This window comes from Nelumbo lutea, chromosome 8 (assembly GCF_056320005.1).
Source record: "Nelumbo lutea isolate HS-2025 chromosome 8, American lotus-T2T, whole genome shotgun sequence".
Classification (NCBI taxonomy): Eukaryota; Viridiplantae; Streptophyta; class Magnoliopsida; order Proteales; family Nelumbonaceae; genus Nelumbo; species Nelumbo lutea.
This window is the reverse complement of record NC_142691.1, coordinates 14,220,677-14,246,819: the sequence shown is the minus strand read 5'-3', so window position 1 is coordinate 14,246,819 and position 26,143 is coordinate 14,220,677. Positions and strand designations below refer to the sequence as shown.

At 37.9% G+C, this 26,143-nt stretch overlaps 2 protein-coding genes across 2 annotated transcripts; both read right to left on the bottom strand.

Moving 5' to 3' along the window:
- Positions 1-1,377: 1,377 nt before the first annotated feature.
- Positions 1,378-9,109, bottom strand: OCP3 (overexpressor of cationic peroxidase 3). Its single transcript, XM_088959766.1, has 5 exons — positions 8,754-9,109; positions 5,865-6,197; positions 3,851-4,153; positions 2,596-2,791; positions 1,378-1,569 (listed from the first exon to the last, which is right to left on the bottom strand). Exons 1-4 carry the CDS (start codon positions 8,976-8,978, stop codon positions 2,642-2,644), a joined length of 1,011 nt encoding a protein of 336 aa, XP_088815892.1. The 5' UTR covers positions 8,979-9,109; the 3' UTR covers positions 1,378-1,569; positions 2,596-2,641.
- Positions 9,110-14,955: 5,846 nt separating this feature from the next.
- Positions 14,956-24,833, bottom strand: LOC148842882 (zinc finger CCCH domain-containing protein 32-like). Its single transcript, XM_088960108.1, has 3 exons — positions 24,506-24,833; positions 23,702-23,812; positions 14,956-16,836 (listed from the first exon to the last, which is right to left on the bottom strand). Exons 1-3 carry the CDS (start codon positions 24,575-24,577, stop codon positions 15,142-15,144), a joined length of 1,878 nt encoding a protein of 625 aa, XP_088816234.1. The 5' UTR covers positions 24,578-24,833; the 3' UTR covers positions 14,956-15,141.
- Positions 24,834-26,143: the final 1,310 nt, after the last annotated feature.

Genomic DNA, 26,143 nt, shown 5'->3' with positions numbered 1-26,143 from the left:
TAATGACACGATGTACCACGTGTGTGGTATATGATTCATCCTTCATAGTTTCATACAAGGGAAATAATATTTCAAAGCACTATATTTAATTTTAATATTTTAATTTTTCAAGCAAGACCCATTTGAAATGATGTAGCAGATGTATGGTGTATTTTTACGGTCATTCTTTTTACTATTTTATTTTATTTCTGGTATCATGTGCAGGCTTTCAGATAGCATTCTTCTGTTATTTTGTTAAAAAGACTTTTGATGGAGACTTTAGCCCATGAAACTATGATTCTTACATTTATAATACAAATTGATTACTCAAGTTAGAATCATTGATACAAGCCCTTTCAAATGATTTTTTTAACTTTATTATTTTTCCCTTTTTCCAGATAGACCCGAAACTCTTAAGAAAATTTAACTGCTTGCAAATACCAAATAACCTGAATTTTCTTCAAAACATAGCAAGAGTCACGGACCAGGAGGACCACACCTTCAATTCTCGAAACAACTAAACCCAAACATGATTGCCTTTATTGACTTTGGCCCAGCAGTTGAAGTCTCTAAAAGAACAGAAGAGTTCATCTTTTATCATTTCACAATCATCACTTTTAATATTATTACCTAAAAAAGTGGCTCAAATATTTCAGCATGAAAAAATGTTCACCCATTTTATGGAGAAACAGACAGAGCCTTTAATTGTTTTGCTTCCTTTTTTTTTTTTTTTGCAAAAATTTCGGATTAGTACCATATTCTTTAGGCCTAGTGCCCAACTTTAAAACGCATTCAGTATCCAACTTTCAAAACGTGTCAATTTAATACCTATCGTTAATCAGCCATTAAATAGCATTTGAAAAGACACAAATGTCCTTCAAGTGTCATCTAATTTTCTTTATCAACCATCCAAACATTGATAAAAAATAAACAATCCCAATCCTTGCCTTTTTCTATTCAAGAAAGTGGGCATTCTAGTGACCCCAACTTTCTTGAATAGAAGAGACAAGGATTTGGAACTGTTCATGTTTTATCAACGTTTGGATGGCTGATAAAAAATATTGGATGACACTTGAATTGTGTCTTTTAAATTGCCACTTAACGACTGATTAAACAACTGATTAATGACAAGTAATAGATTGTCACATTTTTAAAATTCTGATGCTCGTGTACTGAATTGTCACATTTTAAAGTTCGGAGACCAAAGTGGCACTAGACCCAAAGTACAGATACTAATCAGAAATTTTTTCATGTTTTACATTACCACATATCGTAAAGTTTGGGCTCGACTTTATACTGGTTCAGGCTCAAGCTCTATACCAAGACTTCAAATTTTGGCAAAAGCTAAACCCAAGCCTAACCCATGAACAGGGCACTTGCAACACAAGATATCACATATGTTTTCAAGCAATATTCATTTTTAAACATATAGAAACCCCCTAAATCAATACAGTTACAGAAATATTATATGAACCATTACAAGAGAAATAGTGATCCAAATCTAGAGGCGATTATCTTATTGTTAACCCAGACCGTGGCACTAGCTTCATGATGAAAGGTCGTTGCTCCAGTAGTCCAATAGTCAGTTCTCTATAAACCAAGAGAAAGAAAAGTCAAATAAGAGATATTTAGGCTGCATTTGGCATTCCTGACTTATCTTCTTTTTGCTGTCAAAAATTCAGTATTCATAGGAGCATTTTAACCGCAGAAAGGATAAATCTTTAAAAAGGAATGCCAAATGCAGCCTTAGCTTCCTCGTAACATTCGTATTATAATGGTGAATCACAAAGTTTTCTATGATGTTAATTTTTTTTATGGACAGTATTACAGCACCAAATTTCTGACTTTTAAGTGTTGCAAGTCAGTGTCATTCATAGTTGTTTGGGCGCCCCTAGGCGACAAGGCACCCTTTGTGGCTCCTCTCTCTGTTACTACTACTATTTACTTTTTTTCCCATAACAAAAATAAGGGTTCAGCCCCTATATTTTTTATTTTTCTTTTCCTTCTTTTTCTTCTCATTAATATGCTGATTTTCTATACTTTAACATGAACTTTATACTTTTCTTATAAAAATTATGAAGGAAATATGGTTATGGTACCTAGGGAACTACCCTAGAATCTATGTTTTCTATATAAAAAAAAAAAAATCCAATGCCTAGACACCCACCTAGGCAACTAGGTGACAAGGCGCCCCCTGTCACCTAGCCTCACATTGGCGCCTTGAAAACTATGGTGTCATTATCTGAAACTATGGTCAGTTTGGAAAGAGTACAAATACAAATATGTGCAATACAAAATACATGCAAAATAATACAAAATACAAGGCTTCTACATATTTGTATTTATACTCCTTCCAAACTGAGCCTAAATGTATAATTTTGATGTCCAACTTTTGTAATTCTTATCTGTGACTAATTTTTTGATTTTTGATTGGAACCGTCAAAATTCAGGCATCCAACTCAACTCGAATAAGCCTTTGTCCCCACTGTATATGGGATTGGCCACATGAAACCATTCCACTCTGTTCAATCTATGTCCTTTGTAAAATTCAAAAGCATCCTTAGTGTTAAAAAGTGCACTGATTAATGGTATCAAAGATACAGTGAGACAACTTACCAAAGAAAGAAGGATATACATTGGAACCAAACGGATGTAACTGACTTTAACTGGTAAAGACAGTATCAGCAGCTGACCGCTGGTAAGGAAGGCGATGATCAGGAACCCCATCTTCTGCACGTTTGTCTTCAAACCATTGCAGTACTCTACGGCGTGGCAGATTGGTGACATGTACTATGCTGCTGATCATTGCATTCTACAACGTTATCATTGCACAAAACAACACATGAATTAATGCCCATACATTAGCATCATAGATGCATGCATGTGATACATGTGAAGTACTTGGTATATGAATTATATGCATATGGATATGACTATAAGTTTGGCAGAAGGTATGAACTGAGTTGATAGTATGCATGTGAAATGTATGAAAGCCATCGGCCATACAGACTCACCCGAGAAGCCTGGATCAATCACAAAGCTTCTATGCAAGAAGTTTGGATTCTAAATAAAACCTGATTTGTTACCACTTTATGATACCAGTTAATCAGTTACAAGATTTTCTGGTATCATAGTCGAACCCTAGAATAGACCTCTTTGGAAAGGATGGACAACCATAGAAAATCCAAAATGCTAACACTTAAGTAAAATTTTGAGTTTATAGGCCATGACAATGTTCAAATAGGCTTTCAATGTAAAAACTCATAAAAATCAGTACAACAGCAATTATCAACAATATGGTATGAACACAGTAAAGTCAATTCATATTTTAATTTGTTACAATGGAAGATAATCATGTCCATCCAGGTTTGAAATTTCGAAAGTATTGGGTCGTATCTGCCGATACATATCGTATCGGGGGCTTCCCAATACGCCCTACAGGGGGTGTTTCGGGGTTTAACCCAGTTCAGGGGGTAGACAGGCCTTAAACCGACCCCTCTGAACCAGGTTTAAAAAAAAAAGAGAAATCAGCTTCGATACAGCCCGATACACCCCTACCGGCATATCGGCTGTATCGATATTTTGAACCTTGTGTCCATAAATCAGAACACACTAAAAACGTTCATGTGTGCATGTGTTTGTGTAGGTAGCTAAATACATAAAACATGCATTTCAACAAATTTGACACTTTTATGACCAATATAAGAGCCATAATTTTATTGTTATGTACTACTTCAGTAAATAGCTCAGAGAATCTACAAGTTCATCTGAATAAGTAATTATCTGATAAAAAATAGTAGTTTTCTCGTTATCTGATGTCATATTTTGCCTAGTGCAAAGATTGCATATGAAACTGGATAAATTAACTTACAGTGGGGCGCTTTGTGCGACTATAAACTCTTTCAAGAGTTTCAATTTGCACTTTCTTCAGCCTCTTCTGCATAGACCATCTGGTTTGCATGACGTGGACTGGCATTTTCACCTTTGGCTCAGGTTCTGCAGCATCAATTTCTGTTCCTTCAGAAGGATCCATGGGTTTAGTTTCAGGTAATGAAGTTGGCACAACTTTATCTGGCAGAGAAGCACACATCAATAGAAGATTTGGAGGAGGATCGCGAAGCAATTCGAGGACCACAGCCCTATCAAGACAAAGCTCAGCAGCAAGACTCTTAATCTGTGAAAAAGACAGGTGTTAATGGGATCACACGACCATGAGTCTGAATCTATGAGCAAGAAATGGATTTAATATTTATTTAACTCATCATGTATTAAAAAAGTTTATCTAAATATCAAAAAGAAAGACGTTTTATTCATGTATTAAACAACAAATTGTGGAACATGAGGCTTCCACATACAAGCTAGTTAAGCCTATACTTCAAATTCTACTAATCTTATAGAGGAGGTCTGCAGGATGAGGCTTTGATTATGTGGTGTGCACGCGCCATGTGTGTGTGTGTGTGTATATATATTTATATATAGGATTGATAGATTAGAGTTCTATTGATTAATAAGTTTTATGATGGTGGTGTGGTGTTGTACCTTTGGGAGGGTTATGTTGTGGGTCGTTGTATTTCTTGTTGGTGATGCCTTGCCATCAGAGCATGTAATTTTTTTCTTTTTCATTTAACGAATATTTTCTATTTACAAAAATAATATACTTTAAGTTCAAAGAGTTATGATCTGCTAGTCCTTCATTGGGGCCTGTTTATTGGGGTCCATTGTAATCTTCTAACTTGAGAAGGAATCTCTCCCTTTCTTCTCTTTTCATTGAATAAAATTAATATTTATCTTAAAAAAAAAAAAAAAACTACACACTGTTTAACAAATCTGCAGTATAGTTGCTGCATTCTATGCATGCATTGGGTCAGTAGACTATGACATTATCTGCTGATTTGGTTCATCACTACCTGCTTATTTGGTTCATTTATCATATAACATGAAAATTTTACTGCATGGAATACTATCTAGAAAATCCATACTGATACTGGCCATTATGTCACTAAGATACTTAAAAAAGGACTCCATACATTTTCAGATTAAGTTACCTATCCATACCATGTCTGGATAACATGGTTGCCCATTTGATGTATTTTTTTTAGATTAGCCTTGTCTAAATTATCCTTGTTTATGTTAGTTCCATGTCCCAACATTTCTTGAACTTACCCTACAAATAATGGATGTTTTCTTCAATTCATGTTAAGAAAACACGAGCAAGAAAAGTTGGGCTCTTTTTGCGTGTTTCACTGTTATCTTCCTCAAAGTTGAGTCATGGGAGGGCACTGATTGGAGAAACACATGCACCAGCTTTGGGCTGCCATCTCATCTTCCATGTGCCAAAAGTAGGGATATGTGGGATGCTATACCTGCTGTACCCAAACAACAAAAATTGATATATACATCTACTGTGCATGTGTAATCTAAAAGGCCATTACATAATGTTAGTTCCAGCTATTTGGAGTCTTGAGAGGGATAGACTGGAAATGGACCTAACCTTTTGACATTTTTCTGCACAAAGTGGCTGCTATTAGACTTGAATCCATGTTCTAATGATGTCATCCTAAGATTTTACCATTTCACTAAGCAACGGCCCCTGTGCATGTGTTATATGCATGTATTAATGCATTTGTTTTGTGTAAAGGATGGTTGCACCAAGTATTAGCCTTAGACATCTTGGAGATGAGCACCTTACTAGCAGAGCCAATTTATGAGACAATAGTTGGCCTATCTAGTTCAAAGATGCCTCGGATTTTTCCTTGACTGTATGAATGTTCCAGGCCATCAAGTTCTCAGTTGCCACCACATGTGGCAGCAACACATATATAAACACCATACACTAAAACATACTTGTAGCAGCACCACATAGATCAATATAAGAGGAGACTTACCCTAGTTTTACGCCGACCATCCTTTAACGCAGAAGCCAATCGTCTAAGTTGCCAATTTTTAAGCTTCAATTCTTCTTCTTCTTCTTCTGACTCCATATCATTTTTTGTAGCATCTGTAGTTGAGTCAAACATTCCTGAAAGCTCATCATCCCCTAATGCCTCTTCCAGCTCCTGTTCAAGCTTAGCAAGGTCTTCCTCACTTATTTCATCATCACTGTCATCCACAGATAGGTCATCATTTTTTAAATCTTCTTCCAGCTGTCTAAAGAGTGCCTCAAAAGCATCTTCATCTATATCCTCCTCTTCCCCATCATCATTTTCAGGTAATATCAGCTGGAGCACACAAATTGAATTAGATAATATTTTTGAACTTCAAATAGCTGACCATAATTAAAGGTTACTGATAATACAGGAATGACATTATCGTGTGTCTCAAATAGACCCTACGGAGATAAATGCATAAAAGATACTGAAATAATGAAACTGAGAAACTTTAGGGCCACAATCTAAATCAGACACAGAATAGTGGGACACAAAAAGAAGGGCTGGGTTATGGCCCACACAAAGTGCGGGCTGTGCCGTGCTGGCCAGTGGGCCATTATGAGCTGTCACCCTCCCCGGTGAAAATTTTGGGGGTCAGCCCGGCATGGTTCACGGCCCAGGCCCATGCGGGTCAGTACCGTGCCACGGGCCAAGCTGGCCTGTGGGCCGAGCCTTTGGCCAGGTCGGGCCGTGCATCGGGCCAAAGCTATTTATCTAAAAAAATTGACGAAAAACTTAAAATTTTAATTTTATATGAATTTTGTGTATACAATTGCTTATATATACAATAATTAAATAAATTAGTATAATAAAATTAAAAACTTATTTATTTTATTAATATATTATATACTATATATTATTATATAATTACAATTTATATAATATTATATAAATAATATATATGGGCCGTGTCAGGCTGGACTGAGCCGGGCTGCAGGCTAGGCCATGCTGGCCCGTGGACCTAAAACCCAGGCCCAGCACAGCCCGCATGATCATACTGGGCCTAGCACGGCCCACGGACCGTCATGCCAAGCCATGCCAGGCCGGTCCAAGTTCGTGCTTGGCCGTGGGTGGCACGGCCCAATTTACACCTCTAGTTCTCAAAACTAAGAAGGATGACTGAATAATAAGAGACTAGTATTGGTCTAGCTCTTAGTTTGCATGGAGAGATAATAGGAAGTAATAGATGACAAAGTTAGGTACAGAATGGTCCAGAAGATGCAGTTGGTGTCACAAATCTGAACACAATTGGTGCTGCTACTATGTACCAATTCATGGGCGACTTTAGAGAGTGGTTGCTGTATTATCGGAGAACCATGCTTGCAACTGATGGATGATAATGCAACTTGTGCTTTTAAAACCAATGATCTTATGATGATGAGCTCCGAATTGTATAATTAGTTCTAAAGAAGAAAGCTCAGAATTCCAATTTTAAAGGTAATACACATCCCTATACATGAGCATGAGTATCCATAGATGGATCCCGATGATCCAAATGTCATTCCTGATGGGTTAGCAAGGTCAAGGATCAACAGGAAAGGGTGTATGCAAATTGCAATATACTCATTTCCATACCTTGATGTATAGCAAACATGAATGTATGATATGTGATGGACTCTTGGTTTGTTATCACTGATGTCCATAGTGTGCATCATCTTTTTTGTATGTTCTCTTTTCAGATAATTTGTTTGATTGTTATATACGATCAACAATGGGAGACACATATTAAATTTCTGGGATTTAGCCAAGTAGAGTTAAACTGGTTGTCCTATGAAAGTTATGAAGTTGGAGAGTCACACCAAATTACAGTTTATTTCATGGGTTAGACCAAGAAACTATTCATGTCCTCTTTAATCATAAGGCAGGTACAATGAGAAAAGAAATGGTACAAAGAAGAAAAGGGTTGAGAAATATGAGTATGGAGTGATTCAACACAACATTTTGGATTTAGACGTCTCCTCAATTTCACTTACTTTGTGATTCTTCCCTCACAACTACAATGCATCTAATAATTGCATGCTTCATAATAGGAGTTATTGCTCCAAAGTAGAAACATTTTCTATATTATCAGTTTTTATCAATAACATATATACAATATAACCTATAAGTTTATTGTAGTTTTAAGTTTACAAAACTAGGAGATAAATGTAAAACTAGAATAAAGATAATAGCCTCATCATATAGAGGATCAACAGAACATCAAATCCATATAGATGGCACAGTTTATATGATCAACTCATGCATAAGAGAAACGATTCTACAGTTAAGTTGAAACTAGAAAGTGGAGAAGGAAGTGACGGAAAAGTAAATGTTCAAAAACTCAAAGTATCAAACTGAAATTTCATTGAAAAAAAAAAGAAAAGAAAGAAAAAAGCCAGTTACGGGAGAAGAATTTATCAACTTCCAAGTATATGAAAGTAATTTCTGGTACTCAACAAATCACTAGGTTGGAAAATCTATCTGGCATGTGTGTATAGAGCTAACAAAAGAAGAACAAATAGCCTAAAAAGGTTAAACGTAGACTTGGAGAAATTAAAACCAGCTAGAACAAATTTAGACTCATTAGCTTCAATGTATAAATAAGTAAACGAAGCAGGTATTAGCAACTGGAGAGCATATACTTTATTAGCCTCCAATGAGTTAAATTAAAAAAAAATGGATATTAAACGAAATTACAAAAGTTCATCCCTTCAAGAGCTCTAGAACACCAACCCAGATGAAATTTACAAAAACCAATTTACTTCCAGACATATATAAACCCAGTTCCTAACAACTCCTAAACAAACGAACCTGAAATAAATTAAAATAGAGGTAAACGTAGAAGAAGATGAATGAAGAAGTGTGTACCTTCTTATTCTTCTTCTTCATCTTCTCCGTCGTCGAGGATGTTACTGCAGAGCTGCTATTTCGACGACGCCAAGAAAATACGAGAGTGGAGCAATTGAACGGGGCACGTGGCACAACCACATAAGGGCTGGGGGGAGCGAGACGACCGACAAAGAGGCGGTCACTGTGACGGGAAGCCGTTGAACCCCAAAATACCACAGAAGAAGAGGATGAAGCGGCAGCCATTGTTGTGAAGCTCGAAATCTGTTTTGCTTCTGATAAATCTGGAGTCTGGACGGATCACCTTCCTTCTGGCTTGCGGCTGCGGGGTTTTAGAGGCTTTATACAATGCATCGTGTCCAAATAAACTCATCAGTAGGTCTAGCTTGTGTTCCATCATGACAGTTGAAATGGTTGACTGTCAAAAATTCGTACTGAAAGGATCATCTAATCATCTAAGTGCGTCCTTCAGAGGATCGACGGGGCTAGGCTAACCCATGGTCATGGTGTGACGTGGCTGGATGACAGCTCGTAGAGGTTCGGCCGGGACCGTAGCAGTGGGAGTGGATCTTTGAAGATCAGGGGCCATCATCGTTAGATGGGTCCCACCTAAGGAGAGATAGGATGCACATGACGAAAGGAAGCAGCGTGACTGCGTGGTTCGTACGTGTTATAGATCATTTTCACGAGTTCGGATCTGCAGGTACCTTCATCCAGCCGTACATCAGGAACATCTGTTATACTTTATATTGGCGAATGACGATATATTTCTGATCAGCAATGTGTTGCGGTAAATCGTAAAATATTGGTCTCTGTAAAAATAGGTTTATCGCAAGAAAGGAAAGTGCTTTGAACTTGGCACAAAGGAATGGGAATGCAATAAGGCGACGCTAACGAGAGAAATACGAATGTTGTTGACACGCATATATATACACGGCTTTAGCCGACTTGGATCAAGTGGTCAGGTGGGCCCAATGAATTGGCCACGTGTTCACTTGATTGTTGCAACTTACAACTGTGGGTTGCTTGTAGGTTTGGTGACACTCAATGACTATATGTTTTGTTCTTTTGTAAAAGATTGGATTTGTTGTTGAGCGACAAGATGCTAAGTTAAGGAGGCGTTTGAGCCAGAGTAATTCTACGGTGGTAGATTCCATTATACGATATTTTGCTTTACTAGATGAGCGGGTTATAGTATTCTGTTTCTTCGTCTTTTAGGAAACAAGTGAATCGCCAACAAAAATCATATACCCTATTGTTGAACACCAGGATATTGGGCAACTACCCCAGTTAGTATCAGAGTAGGCATGAACACTAAAATCATTTGATGAAGGTAAGAGGACTCCTTTGTCTCGAAAAGGAGTTGCGTAATGGTTAAGTATACTAGTCGGCCAATGAGATGGCAGAAGCGACTAGGGTCCAGAAGTAAGGGACTCTGTTCATCGAACTCTAGTTATTGTTCCATCGGAAATGATGTTGGGCGACAATCAATCATGTTAGCATCATGTAGTATGTCATATAGGTACTTCCATTGATGTAAAATCCCAGAGGAAGAGCGATGAACTTCAATCCCCAAGAAATAAGTGAGTAGTCCCAAATCTTTGAGACGGAAGCACTTGTTCAGATACTGCTTGCTTTAGATCATTAATTTGATTGAGATTGTTGCCAGTAATGATTAGATCATCAACATAAATAAGAATAACAATGTATGAACCCAAATGGGATGAGAAGAAAAGTGAATAGTCATTTAATGACTAAGTAAGTCCGTACTGCTTGAGGGCGTCTGAAAAATTCTCAAACCATTGTCGCAAGGCTTGCCACAGACCATAAAGTGACTTGTTTAGTTTACATACTTGTTTGTCATCATGATGGAAAAATCCCAGTGGAATTTCCATGTAGGCTTCCTCATGGAGATCTCCATTTAGGAAGGCATTGTTAACATCAAGTTGGTGAAGGGTCCATCCCCGACTAATAGCTACTGATAAAAGGCACCTAACAATAATCAGTTTGGCTTTGATGCATATGTGTCATGAAAGTCCAAGCCCTCAACCTGAGTGTACCCCTTAGCCACAAGTCTCACCTTATATCGCTCAACTGTTCCATCAGCTCGATACTTGATTTTGTACACCCATCGAGTACCGATGGCTCATTTTCCTGACAACAGCTCAACAAAGGTCCATGTGTAATTTTGTTTTAAATTTCATAGCTTGCTGCCACCATGGATCTAGAACTGCTTGTTTGTATGTGTGTGGCTCAGTTGGAGTGTCTACATGGTGAAGAAAACTAGTTGAGTGTTCTGAGAGCTAACAATCATAGTCTTGTAAGTATGTTAGAGCTCTCCGTTGATGGCGAGGTTGAGTCAAATTAATTACATCGGAGTTGTCTTGATTAGGACAAACCAGGTCAGATTGGACTGATTCATTTTGAGTGGGGATGGGCTGAATGGTTTGCTCACTTTCTGGAATACAGTCAATGTCTTCCGGAGTGGGTAACGGTATAACCGAACTTTGCTTTGTGGCATGTGTTGACCCATTCAGCATAAATGGGAAATGATCTTCATAGAAGATGACATCCCATGATGTAAAGATCTGTCGAGAATTCAGGTCAAGGATTTTGTAAGCCTTTTGCCCAAATGGGTATCTGACAAATACCCCTTTGACTGCTCGACCAGTAAACTTGTTGCATGTACAACTGTGGTTTCTAGCATAAACCAAACAGCCAAATACGTGAATATGATCATATGACAGCGGCCGATTGAACAACAACTCAAAGGGAGTCTTTCCGCCCAGAACTTGAGTTGGGAGATAATTAATCAGATATGCTGTTGTGGTCACACATTCTCCCCAAAAGGAAAGAGATAGCCCTGCTTGGAAGCGAAGAGCTCGGGCTATCTCGAGTAAGTGTCTATGCTTGCGTTCGACCACACCATTTTGTTGCAGTGTATCAACGCAAGAATGTTGATGAACAATTCCTTGTTGTGACAAAAAATCCTTCATGAAATGTGAAAAAAAAAATTGAATCCATTATCCATCTGTATGACCCGTATAGAGCATTGAAAATGTGTTTTGACCATATTGCAGAACTGAGAAAAATAGGAAAGAACTTGAGTCTTACTATGCATCATTACAACCAAGTAATATGAGAGAAATCATCCACTATGATAAGAAAGTATCTCGTGCCACTATGAGAAGGGGTAGAGTAACCACCCTAGATGTCACCATGGACTAGATGGAATAGTCTCAATGCTCGAGAACTACTTGTAAGGAATGGCATGCACGCTTGCTTTGCACGATGACAAGCATCACAAGGTAGTCTTGCAAGGAGAGCAGGGATGCCAGGTACTAAAGAAAGGGAATGCCGAGATGCATGACCTAATCGCTTGTGCCATATGTTAGTTGTGACTTTACTGTGAGCAGCCAAAGCAGAGTAACATGGAATATCTTCAACAGTGAAGTAATAGATTCCATTTAGTGCCTCACCCATGCCAATGACTTTCTTTGACACTGGGTCTTGAATCACACAAGCAATTGGTAAGAAAAGAACCAATGCAACGTAATTGATCAGTTAACTTGTTAATGGAGATCAGATTACAGTGGAAACTAGGTATATGGAGAACTTCATGAAGAGTGATAACGGGGGTCAGCATAACTGGCCCTTGATGTGTAGCCTGCAAAATCACTCCATTGGGCAAGCGAACCGGCTTGGGTTGGGCCAACAATTTATAAACAGTAAGGAATTCCATATCAGAAACCATATGATTTGAAGCTCCGCTATCCAAGATCCAAGGAGATTAATGAGGAGAGTTATCAAGAACCTTACCAGAGGTATTGGCTATGACGTTATCCATTGCTATGAGCGTCATGAGCCGGTTGTATTGTTCCAAGCTCAATCCCTAAATAGGAGAGGCTTCGAGATTTTGCATACTGACTGATTCAAATGCAAATTTCGTCCCTTTGTTATAGGTTTGTGTTTTACCTTTGTTCCAGTTTGGTGGGTACCTGACAAGTTCAAAACAATGGTCTCATGTATGCCCAGGTTTCTTGCAGTGCTCACATTTCACTTTGGACTTAATCTGGGTATTGTACCCCGACCAATTCTTGGAGGAGTTCGCAAAGAGTGTTGCACTGGCATCAAGATCTGTATTGACTAATGTATTGATGACGTCAAGGTGTTTCTCTTCCTGGATAGCCAGAGCATATGCTCTGTTGATGTTGGGCAAAGGATTTGATCCAAGAATGTTGGATCTAACATTGTTGAATACATCATTAAGCCCCATGAGAAACTAATGCAATTTCTCATCTTCTCGCATGGCTATAAAGTGTTTGGCTGCCCCACAAGTGCATTCAGGTACAGGAAACACTGTTTGAAACTCATCCCATAGAGCCTTCAATTTGGTGAAGTAGGCTGCTACCGAAAGATTTCCTTGTTGCAATGTTGTAAGGTTCTTTTTGAGTTGGTAGGTTCTTGGTGCATTCTTCTACGAGAACCTCTCCTCAAGATCCTTCCATATATCACTAGCTATGTATGCATAGACAACACTGTCATGGAGTTCACATGCCAATGAATTGAAAATCCAAGAAATCACCACTGAATTGTATTTGATCCAAAGCGATTCTTGTGGCGATCCTGCGTTAGGTTTTGGTAGTGAGCCATCAACGAAACAATACTTGTTCTTGGCTCTCAAAGAATTTCTCATTGCACGCTACCAAGTTGGGTAATTGTCCCCATTGAGAGGACAAGATACTAACAAAGTTCTTGGGTTGTCTGAGCTATGCAGAAAATAGGGTGAATCTTGGCTTGAATCCATTGCAAGAAAATCAGATGGAAAAACGAAACACAAAGGTTCAGAACTGGCTCTGATACCATGTAAAAATAGATTTATCGCATAAAAGGAAAGTACGATGAACCTAGCACAAAGGAATGGGAATGCGATAAGGCGACATTAATGAGAGAAATACAAACGTTGTTGTAAATTAAATTCAATGTGACACGCATATATATATATGTATATATATATATATATATATATACACACGGCTTTAGTCGACTTGGATCAAGTGGTCAGGTAGGCCCAATGAATTGGCCACATGTCCACTTGGTTGTTACAACTATGGGTTGCCAGCTTGTCTTCCTAGGAATCCTGTAATCGATTCTTGTTCTGTTAATGGTTTCCGACAAACATGAGAATTGAGAAAAGAGGTTTAAGCCTAAAGGGGCGTTCTTTTTTCGGATTTTGAAAGGGGGGAAAGTTGGTCAATGGGATTTTGGTTCCCATTGACCGAGAATCCCATGTTTTTTTTTAAGATTTATGTAGGGACCAGAGAAAGTTAATTTTCCTGGGTATCACTTACCCGCATCTCCTAGGTGGGTAAATAACTTTTCCACCTAGGGGGAAAATTGCCAATACTTGAATGGGACAAAAATGCCCTTTTTTGATAATGGATTTTTATGACTAAAATGGTTATTGCCTTATTTACATGAGAAATAAAAGAACATGGATAAATGCACTTACCTAATAAGTATTTCCCAAAAAAAACTAACTAGGTAACTACATTTACCCGAATAAGTAACTACCAAAAAACAAACAGGGCCTAAAATGAACCGCTTGTGCAAAATTAAATAAAATGAAGAGAAATGATAGATCAATATATCTCCTATCATCTACCTACTGGTAGGATAGTTCATAGGACATAGGTGTGAGCGTGACCATTACGTATTTGTTTGTAACATTAACTCAAAGTGGAAAACCACTCCAGAATAAATGAACACACTCCAGAGTCCATACTAAAAGGTTGTGACATGAGTATTGAACACAACCATACTAATTGGACCTGACAAAATTTGCATTAAAAAAAAGAAAAAAAAAAAAGATTGGAGTCTCCTATCTAGTGACCCAAAATAACGCGATGACTGTTTAGCAGGCTGTGGAACCAATGGTAAGATTTAGGCATTGAACCTCATCATTCCAGTCTGCTGAACAGTATTGGGGTCAGATCGGGTCACAGGCTTCTGAAAGAAATTTAAAATTTTAGTAGCCTGGTCATTGTTTTGTTAATCTGGAAATCCACCCCAATGCCCCATTGGGTGGGGGTAATCACTAATCAGTACAAATGCCCAAATTACCATTGGAAATTGGAAATAGGAGAAGAAAAAGCATGACAAACGGAAATTAGCAACTTTGTACAGTAACTCTGGGCATGTTCAATCACAGAAGCGATGTCGATTGGTAATTGCAAAGCAGTAACAGTACGTTAAAAACTCTAAAAGCAAGACGATAAAGGGCCCTGCAAGAGAACTCAAGAATCATAACAAAATGTGCTGTTATGACTTTCTTCTGAATTCTATCATTATATTCATCAATTAATAGAAGCACCATGGTCAAAAAAAAAAAAATGGACTATCTGTTGTTTTAAGAGCATATACTAGCAATCTTCTTCTCAAACCCATCTTCATCTTCATCGTCCTCGTCATCATCTACAAAGTCATTCTCTTCTTCATTTAACTGATTATGGCTCCCTTCATGTTCAATGTTATAATCCCTCAAACTGCTGCTAGAATAGTCATCACTCGTCAGATGAGCCCTCCTTTTGTCCTTCAGAATTTCACTCAGAGATTTAGGGCCCTGGAAGTCTACTGATGTCATCTTGCTTGGTTGCCCTGAGCTTCCAAAGGCATCCTCAGTTTCCCTTGTTTTTCTCTTCTCTTCTTTGATCTGTGCAAGTGTCTTTGGTCCTGTGAATGTAGCAGAATCCTGAGTACATCTCTTTGATTCCCTCGAGATCTCTGAAGGAAGGAAGTTTGATCTAGGATGCCTTCTTTCCTTCTCATGCTGCCTGGACCTGTTAGTAGACCTAGACTGTGATTGCCCAAACCAGCCTCGTCGGTGGCTGTCCCTAGGCCCAATCTCATTCTCATTGCGCAAACCAACCATATCCTTGCCCACTTCTGATGCTAATCTCCCTTGCATCAAGCTATTCATACCATGCCTTTCAGGCCGTTCCCGTCTGCGATCATTCAGACGAGATGAGTTACGCCTTCTTGGGTTATAAGACACTTGGCGTCTGTCCATTCTCCTGTGTTTTGTCAGGTGTTCCCGTAGATCCAAACTATGCTGCCCATCCATACCCACTTCCCTAGGCAAGATCTTCCTTTTGCGGAAAAACATAGGGTCCAACATTCTCTCCTTAGAGAGATCAGAAACTCTTCGAGCATGATAGGAGGTATAATCATCCTCTACACGATCATAGGAGTCATATATCCCCTGTTCATACAGGATTCCAGTTTCTTGATATTCACTAGGATCATACCCAGATGGATCTTCATAATCATACTGGAGTAAGTGATTATGGAGCCCCCTCGCTTCACTATCATGGGCCATTAAATACTCTGGTTCATCCTCATAGCCCATATTTTCCGATCCATCATCCACGAGTACATCAAATCCTGGGGATGATTCCCACCACTCTTCTGGTTCAATGCGATCATCTACATGCTCTTCTGAACTCTGGTCCTGCCCTAGAAGGGATCTGCTTTCAACCAGATCTTCTGCTGGAGGTGGGGAATCTGATTTAGCTGCTGCCTCATCACACTCAGGCATCGATGTCTCTGGGGAGGAGCTTGGATCCAAACTAACATTAGGAGCTGATTGTTGGAGATCCTCTTTAGGCTGAAACTGCTTAGAGACCGATTGTTGGTTAACCTGTTTAGGCGTAAACTGCTTGGGGCCTGACAGTTGGAGAACCTGTTTGGGCTGAAATTCTTTAGGGGCTGATTGTTGATCTTCTTTAGGCAGAAACTGTACATTTGCCATCGACTTTGAGGTGATTCCTGATGGGACAGGAGGTGCTTCAATTGGTGCTTGCAATATGTCACTTCCTGTTACTGTCTTATTTTCCAAGGGATGGGCATCACTCACTACAGAAGCTGTCTTTGAGGATTTCCAAGCAGGTAACATACCATTTGGACCATGTAGGAAAGAACACCTTTGACCTTTATTGCAAAATCCATTGAAGTAAAAATAACAGGGCACATTGTTCTTGCTCAATTGTGCAGATGATTGATATGGCAAACTCTCTGATGGAGCTTCAGTATGCACATCCAAAGGCTGTGAAAGTAGCAATATTTGGATCAATAAAAATTTAAGATAACAATTAGCTAAAATGTCAAAACAAAAGAATATAGCCCCTACTCATGCAGACAATTTAGAAGTATTTAAAACAAATGGAATCAATGCATCCAGATAGACAAGGAGACTTTGGACTCGAGAAAACCGTTAGTCATAAGTAGTTCTGAGTTACACATGCTGAAAGGGTTGGTAAGTGAAAGAAAGTGATGGATAAACTAAAATCATAATGACGCAAATTAGAAAAAGAGAAATATTTGAATTGATGGAAAGGCATTTGAAACATGACCCAAAAAAATACGCACGAATCACCTCAAGAAGCAACTTCGAGGCACAATGCATGCAATGATGCAATCAGTGAGCCTTAAATATCCAAATATCACCTCTTCCAAAACAGAGAAAAACATCATACAAGGTTCTGAGGCATAGATTGGACTATGAAGCCCAGAAGTAATGCGACATTTCCTTTTATTTTACATTTTGATCCACTTTAATGGCAAGATGATCCTTCAAAGAGAGGCACATCCTATATTTGTTCAAGAAAACCAATTTGGAACTATGAAAGATAAGCATGAAGTGAAAGAGGCAGAAACCTATGGAGCTGTACAAGAGCTGCACTGATTTGGACTATTTGCGAAGAATGGAATGTAATGTCAAACACCAACCATGAGATGCTGTTTCCACAACATTCTGACACTCCTAGAATCATCTTTGATTAATATATCACAAAGCAAGTTCCTTAGAAATCTCGATGCTTTCAAGGATCACGGTGAACACTGTGACTCTATTGGAATTGATGATACTATGAGGCCTGGCTGGTCATTCATAATATGCCCTCATCATCTCTCCAAAACACAATGCCAAGTAGCCAATGGAGAAGTTATCAAAATTGAGAAGTCACACCCTCAAAGAAGCCCCAAAGCTCTGGGTGTAGAGTCAACAACTCATCCCTGATTATTTCAGATGCCCAATTGATTAATCCTAATTGGGATTTCTCTTTTTCCTCTTTTTTCTTAAGACAATAAATGTAATTGTGCTAGTATATCAAAAAGTGCATCTGTGTACATACCACCAGGCAGCAACCCTTGTACAAAGAGAAACTACAGATAAGGATTCAAAAAGAGCCCACAAAGGTAGCATACTATATATCATTCACATACAAAAATATTTATTGAAAAATGAGAGGAAGATGGGAATTTCCTAAATTCCTTCTTGATTGATAGCTAGGAAAATGGCATGCCATTGAGTATTTCTACTGAAAAAGAGATCGTTAATATATATATTTTTTTTGGAGAGAGAGAGAGAGAGAGAGATTGTTAATATAATTTCATTAACAATAGCAAGCAAGGACCCCAATGCCTATCCAACATGGATACTTAATCCATTTAGAATAAGTCCACGCAACACTGCTGGGAAGGTCCAAGGACTGTGGAAAAGAACCCAGTTGTGTTACCACAAGATTGTTTTTAAGGTAAATATTGTATTACTGAAAAAAATAGGGGAAATTCCCACTAAATACAAAGTTTTTTTTTTTGACAAGTCCCACTAAATACAAAGTCAAACCCCTCCAAGATGAGAGGGCAGCAAAAGTATACAGTATAAGACTATCTCAGTATGTGTGGTATATACAGTCAAATAGTGTGACCAACAGAATCATTTCCCATAAAATTTGGTTCCACTGATCACAAAAGCTCTGAAATGAGAAGCCAAAAAAGTCTTTCTTGAGGCAAACTTGTTAGACCAAATGCCTCTCTACTCTTCGGGTCATCCGTTCAATTCCCGGGAAGAGAAATATCCCTTTCTGCTAACATCCCAAAGGGATCCGAGGATTTCCCAAACAGCTTGATGAAGTGAATCCATGTGAAGTGTGAGAAAGGGCAATGAATTAGGAGATGTTGAACCGACTTTCAATCATTCTCACACAAAGATCAACGATTCACCATACACACTCTAGAAACAAGATTGTCCAATCATCAATGTTTGCATCTTGTTCAGAATAGCCGACCGGGTTAAGATCAATGTTTGTATCTTTGGAATGAAAAGATGATAAATCATCTCACCATTCTTTTTTACACAACAATACCCCAAAAAAAAAGTTGTGAAGAAATTCTGTCAAGACATATGTTAACAAGATACAGCATGGATATGGACATGGTTTGAGATATGGAATTTACATTAAATTTGAAGTATCCACAATATGGCACCCTTGTACAGGTATTCAGGTATTATGGCCTACCAATCAGATGATAGCCTTCAAGAAAGATAATGTACCCATTTTTTTATTGGTAACATTGAGCTTGTATTAACTGTGTTAGAAATAGGATTATGGTAAAATAAGAAAGTGCCAAGCACAAACTGGTGATCCCCTCTAGAATTGGTATTGCTAATTAAATTACAAATTTCCCATTGATTAACCACCCCACAAAAAAGTTGGCTTCTGCTCACTCTTGTCTTGATGACTAATCAGCCAAGGCATTGGCTAATCTCTATGCCCAAATAAAAGTTGTCCCTCATCTCCCCAGACATTCTTTTTGCTTCCCGTATTTGAATCTGCACATCCATGGCTCCTTATGATTATAAAGTGACCCAAAAATAAACTTTAGAATCTAAAGTAGAGGGGAAAATGAAAAGACTTCAAGACATTAGAAAGAGAGGTCATTTCATAAAAGTCTATGACCCCAATATGTTAAAAAAAAATGTAAAAGCTTCAAGGATATAGAAGTAATTAAGGGAAGGGATCACAAAATCAGAAACCAAATCACCCTTTAACTGTGGAAACCTGAAAAGAAGAGGAAAGAAATGGGTATTTTCTTTCCCTCTTTCTTCTTTTTTTTTTTTCAGGAGGCAAGTATGGACCATAAGTTCTCCAGAATTTAACACAACCACCGGAACAAGCATAGATAACAAAGACAACAAGGCAAACGATAAAAGATAAAATAAAATAAAACAAGCACACACAAACACAAAGAGAGCAAGGCATGTAGAAATTAGACAAATGAGACACCAGTTCATCTCGTTGGAGATAACAGAGACGCCGAAGCATAATATCAGAGGATGGAGGCATAACTTCTCTTGGGTAAGTATAAATTTCCTTTTTTGTTAATTCATATATAATCTCTACAATAAGAAAACTCACCAAACAGTTTGTATGATGCCAAGATATGAACACGGATATAGAAAGCAGGGATATGACTCCATTTTGGCATATCCTGGACATAAATATATCCCATTTTATATGCTTCTATCATGCCTCTGTATCTAGTTTTTTGAAGCCATAAATCATTTGTCAATATGTATATATTGCCAAATTTGAGTAAACTAATAACATATACATATTTTTCATAGTATGATTTGTTAAAATGCATATATGACAGAAGTGTTAATACTATAAAGTATACTCCAGAATTGTCCACATAGTATCCAGTGGCATATCAGGTACATATCTTGCACCAGTACACTAGGCATGTGCGGGCAAAGTTAACTCATTAAAATAAGAAGTTATACAACAAGATGTTGTAGGCAGAAGCGACATGCCCAAAAACTATGGATTGCCTCTGAATTCCTTGTTTAGCTAAACCATCGGCCAAACTGTTTGCAGATCTCCTAATCCACTTAATTTGGATAGGCATGTCTTTAGATATCTGTTTGAAGCGCCTGAACTCATTCCTTAGCTGCCAAATTACTCCTTCCCCCTTTTTCAGCCAACCCACAACTGAATGGTTTTCTTTTAAGCTGAACACCTGCTTTCAAGTCTCTTTGGTTTAGCATTTCAGCACTAACTAAAACAATAAAAATGGTTATGTAATTGGTTTCAAGAAAACAAGGGATAACTACAAAAATTTGGGCTTATGGGTAAACTGTTGCTAACCCAATCTGGAGTATCAAACATGTGTTTAGCAAGCACTTTGTCTTGTTATATTTCATCTAATCAATCTGTATATTTGTGAAGATACCTTATAAAATAACACCATTAAATTAGATGCTTCAATCAGTAAAGAAAATATTTAGATAATCTTTGCAATATCCTTATGCTTGAATAGGACCCACTAAACAACTTTGGCTCATATTTGGCAGCATAAATAGGTATTTCTCAAAACAAAATTTAGTTCACAAAACATTGACCAGCTTATAATAGTATTTTATATTATAAACGTATAACTATGTAAGTCAGTGTTCCTTCCAAAATCCTCACACCTACCATTTCTAAATCTTAACCATCAACCCTTCGATCAACATCAAGCTAAACCTTTCTACCTTGAACCAAATCATCATCATTTTAAGCCTTGTCCCAACTATATGGGGTCAACCACACGAATCCTTTTACTCCATTCCGTTTTGTTCAGTATCACATACATCATTTAATTAAAGACACTTAAATCATATGTTATTACTTCCACGGTTCTACCCAAGCCTTTTTCATTCTGTCCCTGCTCTTCTAGCCCCTTCAACTTGTAAAAGAAACTCAAACCAAATCAGGTTCATTAAATTCACAAAATTAGTATAGTCAAAGACTCAAATCATTGCCTAGGTGACCGGCTAGGAATTTTTTTCCCTTTTAAGTAAATAATATTTTAAATACCATCCTTTTTTACTCTAATAACTTAAATATGAAGTCCTTTTCGGTCTGCCCCTAGCTCTTCTAGCCCCTTCAGCTTGTAAGAGCAATTTGAACCAAATCAGGTTGATTAAGTTCATTAAATTAGTATTGTCAAAGACTCGAAGCATTGCTTAGGTAACCAGCTAGGAAATTTGTTTTTTCCATTCAAGTAAATAATATTTTAAATACCATCTTTTTTACTCTAATATAATAATTTATTCTCCTCACAAATTGATCGGAAAGAAAGAATTTAGCATTCAAAATAAATAGCATATTAACTGCTATTGTTTTAATAGTTTTTTATTTCTCACCCCTTTAGATTCTGAAGCTCCACTCTTTTGCTTCACCTTGTAAGGCGGATAACCATGAGTTAGTACATTTTCAAAGAATAGTAAAAAAGAGAGACTTATGAAACCCCACACATGAATTGCAAATTGGGATTAATTAAGGATCTCTCCAAATTTCAAATGTTGAGCATGCGTGTGTTACTTTGACCCAGCCATCCAAGAAGGAGAAAGGTAAAGTAATTTTTATTGCTAAACAAATACAGACCAATACAGTACAAAGCACCAGCCACAGGAGAAACATCCCTCAGCGCCCCCCCCCCCCCCAATGATAGAAAAACACTAAATCTCTACTCTGGTCACTAAACAGCCTTCTTTCAGACCAGATCATTCCAATCACATCTGCAGGAACAGACTTCCTGATGCACTTCTCTCTCTTACTCAGCACCAGAAAGACCCAGTTCAACAGAAGATCCTTTAAGGACCCCAGCATTACCCAACTTAAGTCAGCATCCCTGAAGAAATGCCTCCATAACACTGTGGCCACCAAGCAGTGAAAATGCAACCTCAACCTCCTGCCCACATGAGCAACAGTCCAGATTCTGGATCTGCAAACCCCTCTCAGTAGGTTCTCCTTGGAGAGGCATTTCCCAAGAACAGCAGCCCAAAGCAAGCTTGAGCGAGAATTAGAATTCCAGATCAATTTACTCAGGAAAGACAGTTGTCTCGTCTTGTCCCTCTCAGATTGTTTGCAAAAGATTTAACTAAGAATTGCCCATCACTGTTCCATCTCCTTCTCCATTGATAAGTCTGGTTACTCTAATCACCTGATCCCTCAGCAGCTGCAGCAACCCCGAATCTTGGAAATTCCTTTTGAACTTGGGGGTCCAGACCACATTTCCCCCCATAAATGCATAGCACTCTGCAACTGAAGTGTCTCTATTCAACCCTTCCATAAGCTTTCCCTTTCAGTAGCTACCTCTAAATCCACTTACCAAGGAGGGCTTTATTGAAATCTTTAATTCTTTTAGCTCCTAGCCCACCCTGTTCAGGTGACGAGCAGATTTGACTCCAGTTGACAACATGACTTTTCTACTCATCCTCGTATGCTTTCCAAAATAAATCTGCCAAGCCATTTGCAGATCTTTTGACCCAAAAAAATGTGGATTCAACCTCTCTAGCAATGCAGCCAATCTCCCTAAGATCTTGTCTGTGAGTCCAAACTCCTTGATTTCCTCTTTGCAGCCCAAAAACACCTCAAACTATATATTCGCCTACCTTGCCATGCAAAAATGCCTAGCTGATACCTGACCACCTTAACTACACTAGTAAATATGACTCCCACAAGTAGTAACCATCAATAAAGGCTATATCTCGGGATAAAGGATCCAATAACAAGTCTGGGACCTCATAACTCTCCATCTGTCCTACATAGGGCCATCAGGATCACTATTCACTGGGTTGCACCTACAAGATTGACTGGACAAATTATTAACTCAAAATCTTACCTAAATTATTTTCTTTTGAAGCAAACATTTGGATGGTGGTCAAAAGTTCTATTAAATTCTTTGAAAGATCTGAAACTGATGCATTAATCAGATGATCCATAGACATCTGATTACTCTGATTTCTGATATAGGTCCTCTCTTAGATGGGACTGATCCATAGTCCCTGATTTTCTCAAAAAACACCCACGCAGCAACTAGTAGTCCCTGCCCATAGGCCTCAGCTAATTGCATAACCATCAAGCCACATGTCAATTTGCCAGCACAAGGTATTCATGCAATGGGACTCCCACTCAAGTCACAGAAAATACAAAAGCGCGTCAACTAAATAATTAAACCAAGCAAGGTGTAATGGAACTTCTACACAAGTCATAGAAAAAGTCCAGCTTCAAGCAAGCAAAGTAGGGACCCTGAAAGGAAATAAAGCAGAAACTATAGATTGAATAAAATGAAGAACTCACTGGATGTCGGAAAGCACAGGTTGGGTTGAGGCAATTCCCACTCAACCAATACCAGCAATCCCTCGGGTTAAGCCTTGCACTCTCACTATGGCGGTACTCGCATTCAACCCCCTGAAAGAAAAACAACAACCATATTCAGGCAACCAAATAAACAAACCAGGTAAACCTCAACTAGCAGAGTTGTTGAAAGCAGCCCAATATGTTCAATACAGCGCCAACCATTCAGGAAACAAAATGTAACAGAATCACCTCCAGAATCAGTTTCGGTTTATTCAGGGAAAGCTATATCAGAACATAAGAAACACAGAGATTTCAATGTACAAGGAAAAGTGCATTGTCTGAAAGTAACAATAGGAGGGAGGAAGAAAAACCGATTCCCAATTTAATGAAAACCAAAAAAAAAAAACATAATTTTATGAGATTTTAGTTATAGGGTTTTGAAAGAAAAACCTAAAAAACAAGATGTCGAACAGATCAAAAGAGAAACCAAGCAAGAGGCGAGAACACAATTTGCACACTATTGAAGGACAGATAACGTCAAATTTCTTCTTGTTCCATCCAATCTCGGCCGAGAAACGATAACTCTTAAAATCATTTGAAGATACAACCTTGCAAACCAAGATCCTTGAAATGAAGTGTTCTAAAAATACAATGAAAAAGATGAGAAACCTAACCATTGTACTAGAACCGTTAGGAACATACATATCAAAACCGAGAAAAAAATGCATAAATTTCAGCACAGAAACCGAAATAAGAGCATCGGAGAAGCTATAACCCAATCTATGCATTTAATCTCCTACAAACCTTCTTGCAAGTGAGGGGAGAAGCCAAGAAATACACGCAGTCCGTGTTCCGTTTCAGTATTTCTTCCTCCATTTTCAAAGAAAAAACGGAGGGAAAATCCTTGTATATAGGGGAAAAAAAGCTCAAAACCTGCTAATTTGCAGCCATGGCGGAGACATTCAGATCGAGAGAGAGAGAGAGAGAGAGAGAGGTACTTTTTGTTTCTTTGGGTTTTATATCTCTCGGGGGGTTTTGAACTTGGCTTTGTTATTGTATGTAATGGAAGCCATATAAATTCAAGCCCGTACATCAGTTTACACTATGGTGCTTTCTAGAAAACAGGCAATATGTGCGACATAAATTGATACTTAGATAATGTACGCATTGGGCTTCGGTTTGGCCCGTTTGGGTTTATACCGAAGCCATTGTTGCTAACTTACGCTTTGAGTGCTGCTATCATACCAGAGTTAAGAGAGACACACAGAGAGAGGGGGGGAGAACTGGGCTACAGGCTAGGGCTGCAGGCGGACGGTCGTAATCCAGTCGGATGTAAGATCCAGATTTGATTCCTTTGTATTCGAATCGGATCATTTTGATAAGACAATTTAGGACTGTCAACGGGTTGAATCGGATGGGTCAGGTTTAGATAGAATAGGAAGCGATCCAACAATAATTATTAAAAGGATCTAGAATCGAACCAATCTATTCTCAAGACAATCGGATCTGACTCAACAAACCCGATTATAATAAATCAAATAAAAATATTATATATATAGTTCAGGTCGGGTCTGAATCGATTTGGGATTGGGTGGAACTGATTTTAAGTAATAAGAATTGGGACGATATATCAGATTCAATCGGTTCGGATCCATTGGGTCCAACCCAACCCATTCACAATCCTATCAAATATATCAGATTCAAAGCAAATTCAGATTGGAATTGGATATTGAATATAGTAAATAAATTAATTAAAATTGAACAAAATATTATTATTGTTCGTAGAATTAAAAGAAAATGATTTTTAAATTCTGTTTTTTATGATCAAAATGAATTAAAAATTAATTGAGTGATACTACCAATTTAGTAAAAACATAACATTCAAGCAAACTTTATTAATAAATACAATATAACTCTTAACTATGCATATTTGATCCAATTATAAATAGATCAAATTCAGATCATCTTTAATGAGATCGAATTAGAATTCAAACTTAGACAATCTGATACTGTTTAGAGCCCTGTAGTAGGAAAGCTAGAAAGGGTTTTCATTTTTGAGCAAGAAAAAATTACAAGTAGCCTTCAATTTGATGCCTACTTATAAATGGCATAAGTGGCTAAATAAAGATTTTACCTTGCCCTTAAGTGGTTTGCACAACTTTCTTAATGACTTATTCACTAAAAGACAAAGCAATAAAACCATTATTCGAGACATAACATGACACGTCAAATACAATAATTATATTAAGAGATATACTGGTATTGGTGAACTTTTATTTCCTCTAAATTCTAAATGCAAAGAATATTGTTCTGAATTCTGAAAATGATCAAATATCCATTCTAATCTCATATCTAATCATTTTTGTTTGTGTTTTAGGGATATTATTGAAAAACAAAAGTTATAAGATTCCTTTTTAAGAAATAAGAGATAAGAGATAATGA